This window comes from Prinia subflava, chromosome 3 (genome assembly GCF_021018805.1).
Source record: "Prinia subflava isolate CZ2003 ecotype Zambia chromosome 3, Cam_Psub_1.2, whole genome shotgun sequence".
NCBI classification, from domain to species: domain Eukaryota; kingdom Metazoa; phylum Chordata; class Aves; order Passeriformes; family Cisticolidae; genus Prinia; species Prinia subflava.
In genome coordinates, this window is record NC_086249.1 from 94282526 (window position 1) to 94291533 (window position 9008).

At 42.6% G+C, this 9008-nt stretch overlaps 1 protein-coding gene across 1 annotated transcript in view; it reads right to left on the reverse strand.

Moving 5' to 3' along the window:
• Nucleotides 1-7442, reverse strand: part of APOO (apolipoprotein O) — a 28042-nt gene extending 20600 nt beyond the window's left edge. The window contains exons 1-3 of the mRNA XM_063392962.1: nucleotides 7360-7442; nucleotides 3295-3402; nucleotides 899-1018 (exon numbers count right to left, since the gene is read on the reverse strand). Coding sequence (XP_063249032.1) covers nucleotides 899-1018; nucleotides 3295-3402; nucleotides 7360-7368 — 237 coding nt within the window. The 5' untranslated portion in view covers nucleotides 7369-7442. The remainder of the gene's footprint in view (nucleotides 1-898; nucleotides 1019-3294; nucleotides 3403-7359) is intronic.
• Nucleotides 7443-9008: the final 1566 nt, after the last annotated feature.

Consider the following 9008-nt stretch of genomic DNA (forward strand, 5'->3'; position numbering starts at 1 on the left):
GGACTCACAGCAGGCAGAGGGCAAAGCACAGAATCGCCTGCAGCTGCCAAGAGACAACCACAGGGCAAGGATGCCCTCGCTTCAAAAGCAACCCTCAACATTTCCTGGGCAGGAAAGGGCAGGAAAGCTGTCCTGGGGCTTTGCAATCTAATACCAACAATTTAGGCCTCGATTACAAAAATGTTGGTTTTCCTCTCCACTACAGAGCCTATTTTTGTATTTAATGACTATTTACTCTAAACATACTACCTAATAAAATATATATGAGAAATTTTGGGGGGAAAGGTCTGGGATTAGGTTTACCACTACTTAGTGGCCTGGGATTTTCTCTCTTCCAGAGAGCTGCACTCCTTCCCTCAACATTCCAGTTCAGCAAATACTGATTTATTTTTTGCTAAGTCGAGTTTTGTCACAGTTGCTGCAGCAGCAACTTGGTTTTGCTGCTCCAAAATACACTGCTTGATAATCTAAGGCCTCCTTGAGTAAGAAAACTGCAAATAACTGCTCCCCTATCCTCCTCAGCCACAGAACAGTGCCAAATCCAGATATCCCTAGGTATATTTAAGCCTGACGTTCACTTCAGAAAACAATTCTATGCTTTAGTTAATTGTAATTCTTTTGGAAAGAGAAACCCTAAATCCAGGGTTTAGTTCAGAAAATTAGTATAAAGACACAACTGATTCTGTGTGAGAAGGGGTAAACATTATGACCTGAATGATGGAAAATTTTCAGCAACGCAGAAAACTTTCAATGATGCCACATTTTTGAAAAATGCTTTTACAGCCATCAATTTGTACTTTGCTGCTGCCTATTAATTCCAAGTCAGAAAAAACAAACCACCATCCCAGCTGGGGCTTTATCCCTGAACCACCACCAGCTGCAATAGAAACCACTGTACCTGACACCAGGCTGTGTATGGCTCCATAACATGCCGCAAACGGGAAACCCCCTCTTCCAACTCGGTTTTGGGATTCTCCACATATTTAGTCTCACGAGCTGGGGAGGAGTACAGTGACAGCTGTGAACATCAGCAAACAAGATGTTAAAAACAAAGGTGTAATTGTGTAAGTAGGTCTTCAGGGCATGAACAGTCTAAGCAGAGAACACCTAACACTGTGCTTAGTACATAAACAATGCATAATAAAAATTCACACAGCTCTGAGACAACCATTATGAGCAAAGTTTAATTATACAGCACATAATTATGATGAAGATGACTTCTAACTGCTATACAATTCATTCATAGCTGCTATATGATCCAAGTCACAAGTTATAAATTAATATTAAACTACTTTAACAAGAACACACAACATAATTGTGAAAAATGTTTCTCATCTTAATCAGCACTTCTGGTTCCCAGTTAACATACTGAATGTACTAGAAATCACAATCAATCATTTTCCATATTTGCACAGGCCATCATTAAAGAGCCTAAGCACCTTCTAACAAAGGTAACATCCAATACAAATGGATGTCTGTTTGTTACTGAGCAGGAAAATGGTACAGCATCCCAACCTTTGGTCATTAACCACATCAGCAACTGACAGCATTAATGGCACCCTGGCACCGAGCAAAGAGGAACTGCAACGAGCAATGGGCATCTTCACACAATAAATACTAAACCACCCTGCTCAGGGTTTAGAATCACACCATTTAATACAATTACCTAAGGATATTTGAAATTGTATTCCATTAAAAAAAAGACTCAAGTTTGTACTGTTGAGCAGCAAAGTGCAGATCAAAATAAAACCTATTAAAATTTCTAGCAGTTTATATACAACACAGATGTTTAGTATAAAGAGCTTATATTTTACACCATATTTATATTCCATTTAGTAGTTTATTATAAACTGATGATTACAAGTATTGCTGCATTAAAATGTAGCTAGCTCTCTTTTCATGATCAGATGGAAAAGAACTGTCTCTCTGTCATAATCAAAAAAACGGCTAACTATAATGTAATATAAAATTACATCAAATTTACCCAATAATTTGATAACTTGTGCAGCTGGACTTCCCATAATACTTTGAAAGACAAGCATTTTCAGCCTCACTTCCCTAGGAAACCTGGCAATCACAGTCACAAGCTGAACTTTGATCCTGTTGGACAACCTAACAGCAATGTCTGGCACAAGGACAGAAGCCTCGGAGATAAGGAAATTCCCATATATTTTATGAAACTAGACAGCTGACCCAGTAGAGAGCCAAACTAACACCCTGTGAATGGCAAGAAAGGCAGCCAAAACTCCATGGCTTGCACGTTCTGCTGTGCTGGAGTTGATGGCAAGCCCATTACTCAGCTCACATGAACTCCACGCTGCTGCCTCACGACTGACTCAGGCAGAGGAGGGTGGCACAGCCCAGGCTGAGGTTCCCGGGCAGGGAGGGCAACCACGGCTCCTCTCACTCTGTACCCAGGAACTGCCCAGCCAAGAGACCTAAGCAGGCACAAACACAGCCTGATTTAGCTCCTCTGCTTACAGTACTACACTTTAGCTTGGCTTGAAGTACTCAAAATGTTTAAAACAACTGCACACCCTCATGCGTATAAAGCTGGATTTGGTTATGAACTATTTCATTTTTTTAGTGCTGGAGACTTTTAAAAGCCTGTGCAACAATGCTGGTGAGTTTACAGTCTGACAGGGTATTTTAAGGCTCTACTTATAACCATGACATTTCTAACATCTTAAAGAAATGAAAACGTAACAGGTATTTATTACCACTACTTATTGTATTTGTTGTTGCTTAGGTCTGGATATTGTGAAGAAAGAAAAACTAATAAAATTCTGTTGGCTACTATGGTAGAGTCAAAGTATTGCCAGACAAAAATTTTGATCATGAAAAAGAGAGTATTTTTAGAAATAAAACATTCTGATTTGCTGTTAGTAGAGAATATACATAAATTTTTATTAGAATTTACCAACAGTACTTAAAGTAAAAAGTAAGTGGTATTATCTGGATAAAAAGCAAAGAAAATATTCCTGTGGATTTGAAATATAACCATAAGTAGATCTACAAACATGAAAATGTAATTTCTGAATGAAGAATAGAAGGTTTTAATGTAGGAAAAAGATCTAACACACAAGCAAGCCTGGCAGTATCAAGTGAAGAACATCAAATGCAATACCCACAAGCAAAACGATATAGATGTCTCTGTTGTGGAAAACTGAGAAGCGAATTTAAAGGCATGAATACAAAAGGTGACAAGAGGCACCTAAACGCTTTCATACATCAAAACACAATGTTCCCAGAATTCCTTAGACAGAAGAGCACTACGACTCTAACCACGCTTACCTCCTCAGTTTTCAAAAACTCCTTTTTGGAAGTCTTCTCTGAAGAGGCAGCATAAACCTGGATAGAGAGCAAGCTCAGGCTGACAGGGGTGGCCCCCAGCCGAATTACCTGCAAACATTATAGCAAGACAAGAACATCACTGTGTGCAAACAAAACGGCAACAGGTTTGAACATAGCCAGGAAAACAGTGTTTATGTCCCTCCACATGGTAAAAGTGATATATTAAGATGCCTGGTGCTTGGAAATAAGGAGAAAGGTGGGCCAGCAGCACATCACATCATCTAATGCTCTCAGGCACTCAAATGGTAACATCTAAATCACTCAGATGATAATTGGAAAAGCCAAAGGCTAAAGGAAGCAGTGGAAATATATGCTAATCTCATCAGTTTTCATCTCACAAAAAGATCTTGTTTTCTCTAATTTAAAATAATTTTTGTATTAACTTTCTGAGTTTAAATAGCAAGGTTATATTAATATTTTAAAGAACTTTGTGAATTCTCCTAATACCTCAAATTTTCCATAGTTAGTACCAAGAAGTTCAGTGTTTTACTTCTACTTAATACCTATATCTAGATTTAGGAAAACAAAGAGACCCACAGCTATAAATACCAGAACAAAATCAATACTTTCTAAGAATTTTAGGAATCTTTTACATTAAATAAACAAACAATTACCAAATAGATGACTGGGGATACAAGCATCATGAAGTCACCCTAGGACACTCCTACTTTTCTGTGAGAAACATGAATTACTTGACTGTTTTCTTAATACTTCAGATTCAATCCAATCACACAACACAACCACCATGAGTAAGGTGGATATAATTCTTCCAATACTCAGGACCTGCACTAAACTGAATTTCTAAATGGAAAGTCTGCTTCAACTTAAAAAAACAGAAGAAAAAAAACCTTAGCTGCACGGTAAATCAAGAATGCCCAGAGAGCATTTTCCAGCAAACACACATCTTTATTAACAGCAAAGTACAACTCCAGAAACATCAGCTGAAATGGGAAAGCTTTCAATGTCTCACACTCCTGTTACTGCTCAGGAAATGTGCAGTTACAAGAGCCTGTGTTTTCTCTTTCAGGTTACAGCACGAGTGGATCTAACACCCCTCTGGAGGCTCTGGCTCCTCTCCAGCACAGGTTCCCAGAAGTGCTGCTGCTCACCTGGCCCTAGCTTTGGTGGCCGGATGCTTCCACCCTGAGGCAATTCACCTCGCCAATTGGGCAAAAGATTAATCCTGAAAGAGAAGTGGAGAGCTTTGTGCGGGCTTAGCAAATTGAACCCTTCCACAACAGCCTGACAAGCACCAGAGGAACTGTGTAGGCAGGGGAGAGGGCATGAGAAAGGAGAAGGCAGCAGGGCCTCTTCACAAATGGCAGGGTCTGTTGCACTGACCTAGCTGCTTGTGAGACTGAAGCTGTCAAACCACACATCCTCCACGCTGTGGTGGTGGTAACTGGCTCAGCCACGGCACAATTGCTCTTTCTGTCTGTTGCAGGACTGTTAGCAAATAGCTTTAAAATTATCCAGATCACATCAGCTTATTGTAAGCACTCAAGCATTTGCAGCTTAAATTTCTTCCACTGCTTTGCAGGAGAAATGTTTATTAAATGTCACCAAGAGACTCCTCAAACTAGACTATATAGTTGTCAAACTTCCTAAAAATGTTTAAGTGTAGAGAAACAGCGCACAAGAACTAGGTCACAGGAGTGTTTTTCTGAAAGACACAAGGGATCTAGTGGATCAAAAGATACGGAAAAACTTGCCTCAAGTGGAAGTTTTTCCTGGTCTGAATTTATGGACTCATTACTAAATCTCTACAAATGAAACACCACAATGACTGGATCAGCTGTTTCACAGCCCAGGAAGGACAAGGATAATCTTTAATAATGTTTGCTTAAACACTTTTCACACACTTCCATTAACCGGGACAAAAACAAATGCTACTAACCATTAACAGCTGTAGAGTTTATTTCCTCAATCTTTCTTTTTTTCACTGCAAAATTGTTCTGTCGCTGAAAGGTAAAAATCTAAATGCATTTTCATTATGAAATATGTTTTCAAATGCTGTAAATGGTGCTAAATGTCACCAGCAGAGACACTAAAACCAAATGTTTTAAATATTTGAGATTTTTATAAAAAGACACAAACAGCAGAGCACAAGACTGGAAGCATTTCATAAAACAGTATCAGTGACCACAGAACTACTCAGACTGAAAATGTCAACTATGTTATCAAGATACTGAAGTGCAGACATTTTCCTTTGGTTTTACTTTTTAACAAAATGAAACTAACCTCTGAAATTGCAAGTTGAATTTCTTCTTAAATGTGCAGTTCAAGTCATACTGCAAAGGTCCCCTACAACAGCTACCTTAGAGGACAGACAGAACTGCTGCTGAAATATTGTATATTTGCACACAGAGAAATAGTTATTGGGAGTATGAAAGATCAACTGCTGTACTTTTTGTTTCCAAAACTCCCTTTAGGATCTCGTTTTTGAATTCCACACTAACCACATATTACTAAAACAATTGCTTTAGTAAAACATTTTGACTGACTGAGCCGTGCCTTCAGCCTGCCCATCTTACAGGCACTCAGTATCAGAAAAGCAGAGCCAACATTCTCTTCTATTGGCAATGCTCTGCAGTTATTTTAAGCAAAAAAAGATACTTTTACTCCTCTATAGCTAAGAATTCATCTTTTCCTTTAGATAGGAAAAGCTTGAGCACACTTTTGAGAAGGCTGATACTGGTCCTAACGTGTGAAACCACTTCATCTTTTTCTATTCTTCCTCCTATTTCTCAATCCAAACTAGAAAAACATAAAACCAAAATCCAAACTCTTCAACACTCCTGTCCCTGAAGCACAAATATCCTGGACAAAAAGCCACCTTCCCCTTTGACTCCTGGAGGCGTAACATCAGGTTGGCCTGAAGGACCTAAATCCTCAATGGCTGTATAAAAGCACTAACATTACCCATAGTGCCTAAATGCACAGGTTCACAAATAACCCCTCTAATGACAACTCAGCATCAACTATGGAATTCTCACTGATTCCAAGCACAGAATCCCAACATTAAAGCACAAAAAGAAAAAAGAATTTGTGACAGGAGCAGAGCAAGTGAGGGCTCAGCACATCTCAGTACCCCAGACTCACAGAACTGTCACGACTGGAAGGGACCTCTGGAGATCATCCAGCCCAGACCCCCTGGCACGGCAGGGTCACCTGGAGCAGGTGACACAGGAACACGTCCAGGTAGGTGGCTTTGAATGTCTCCAGAGAGACTCCACGACCCGGGCAGCTGTTCCAGTGCTCTGCCACCCTCTACGTGAAGAACTGCTTCCTCACGTTGAGATGGAACTCCTTGTGTTTCAATTATATATTAGTACTTAGTATACTCATATATTGATATCGATATATATTATCCATATTTCACACAGAAAATGGTACCAAGGGAAATGAATACCAAGAATCGAGCATCACCAGGTTTTGGTGTTTTGGTTTTTTTTTCCTAAACGAGCAGCCGTAACCAGGATCTGACCGGCACACAGAGCTTGCTTTCAGCCTGATGGGATCTGGGGCTGCTCTAATCACAGGCAAAGACCTTTGGGACGAGAGCCGGACCCTGCTTTTCGCAGGTTCCCCTGACAACCTTCACGCACTAAAAACATGACTTTTCAACGTGACTTTTCAATATCGAATTGACGCCTTCAAGCGACAACTGCACGAACCCAAACTCTGCGGTAACGCAGCTCCGCGCTGCTGGAAGCAATTTCCAAATGAAAAGCGACTGTAAAGAAGGAATGTGATCTGCACGCACGAATCCAAACTGTGCGGCAACAGGGCTGCGCGCCGATGTACCCCAGCAGCAATTTTAAGTCAGGCATGTGTCTCTTTTCATGCAGCACGGAGGGCACGCGGTTGTGAAGCGCTAAAAGGAGTGATCAAGCAGCTGCCAGGAGAGTGGGACTAAGAGCCCGCGAAGAGTTAAGAGGCAGAAGGCGCGGGCGGAGCGGGGACAGCCGCGGGCCCGGCCCGGGCGCGGGGACCCCTCCTCACCTTGAACATGGCGGCGCCGGGCGCGCGGCGACGGAGCGATGGCGTCACCGCGCCGTGACGTCACCGGCGGCCCCGCCCAGTGCCCGCCCCGCCGGCGCCGCTCGGGGAGCGGAGGGGGTCAAAGGGTGATGGCGGCCATGAGGGAATGGCTTCGGGCTTGTGTGGGAGAAAAGCGAGGTGCCGGGGTGCCGAAAGGGCTTACACGCTAGCCCTCAGCCCCGCAGCATGGCTCGGCGTGTTATCCTGCAGCCTTTGTAAAGGTTCGACTGTTCAGCGATCACACAATCAATTGGGTTGGAAAAGACCTCTGAGGTCGTCGAATCCAACCTGTGACTGAACACCACCTTGTCCACTGGACCATGGTACTGAGAGCCACCTCCAGTCGTTCCTTAAACACTTCCAGGGATGGTGACTCCACCAGCAGTTCATTCCAGTGTCTACTCACCTATTCTGTGAAGAAATTCTTCCCAATGTCCAACCTAAACCCTCCCGGGCCCAGCTTAGGACCGTGTCCTCTTGTCCTGTCACAGGCCGCCTGGCAGCAGAGACCGAGCCCCCCTGGCTGCGCCCTCCTGTCAGGGGGTTGTGGAGAGGGACAACATCACCCTGAGCCTCCTCTCAGCCGGCTGAGCAAGCCCGGCTGCCTCAGCTGCTCCTCACAGGCCCTGTGCTCCAGACCCTCCAGCACTTCATTGCTCGTCTGTCTCACTGCCAGTGTAAATTGGATGGGTGTGTTGGTTTTGGCTGGGGTAGAGTTAATTCTCTTCACAGTGGCTGGTAAGGGGCTGTGTATTGGATTAGTGCTGAACACAGGGTTTATAGTAACAGAAATGCTTTTGTTACTCATGTGTTGAAGACAGAATATCCCTCTTGTCATTTGGGGTTACCTGTCCCAGATATGTCTCCTCCCAGGCACTCCCAGCCCCTCACCAGCATGACTGTATGAAAAACAGAAAAGGCCTGGACTCTCTGTAAGCCCAGCTCAGCAATAACAAAAGCATCTCTGTATTATCAACCCTATGTTCAGCACTAATCCAGTACACAGCCCCTTACCAGCCACTGTGAAGAGAATTAACTCTACCCTAGCCAAAACCAGCACAATGTGGCTAGTGTATGGATAGGGTTCTGTGCCTTTCTAATCTCATCATATAAAAAAAAAAACCAAGCACTTTTTTTTGTATTTTTATACCCTTTGGTCTCTGCATCCCCTGCAGCATCTCCCAGCTCACTTGGGTGAGTTGGAGACATGTAAGCTTTTTCTGCTCACATCTGTGGCAAGGGAGTGTCTCGTGTACATCCCATGGTGACTGACTCGTAACTCAGTGGGAGATGAATATCAGAAATGAGAAGTGCTAAATTTCTGTCAGAAAATGGACCTGAAACAGACTGCCCAGGGAGGTGGTGGACTCACCATCCTTGGAGGTGTTCAAGAAATAGTTTCTTGAAAAAAGCTAATATTAATTTTAGAATATGAGCAGCACCATGTTAGTCCCAGAAAACGTTATCAGAAGAATTTTAATGCAAAAGGTGAATCACCTGAAGAATATGGCAGCAAACAGTCCATCAGGAACAGTACTGTGGAAAGATAGACAAGGTATGCACCCTAGTACGATTTTCTGTGATGATAATTTTTGTTGTTCCCTCTTAAA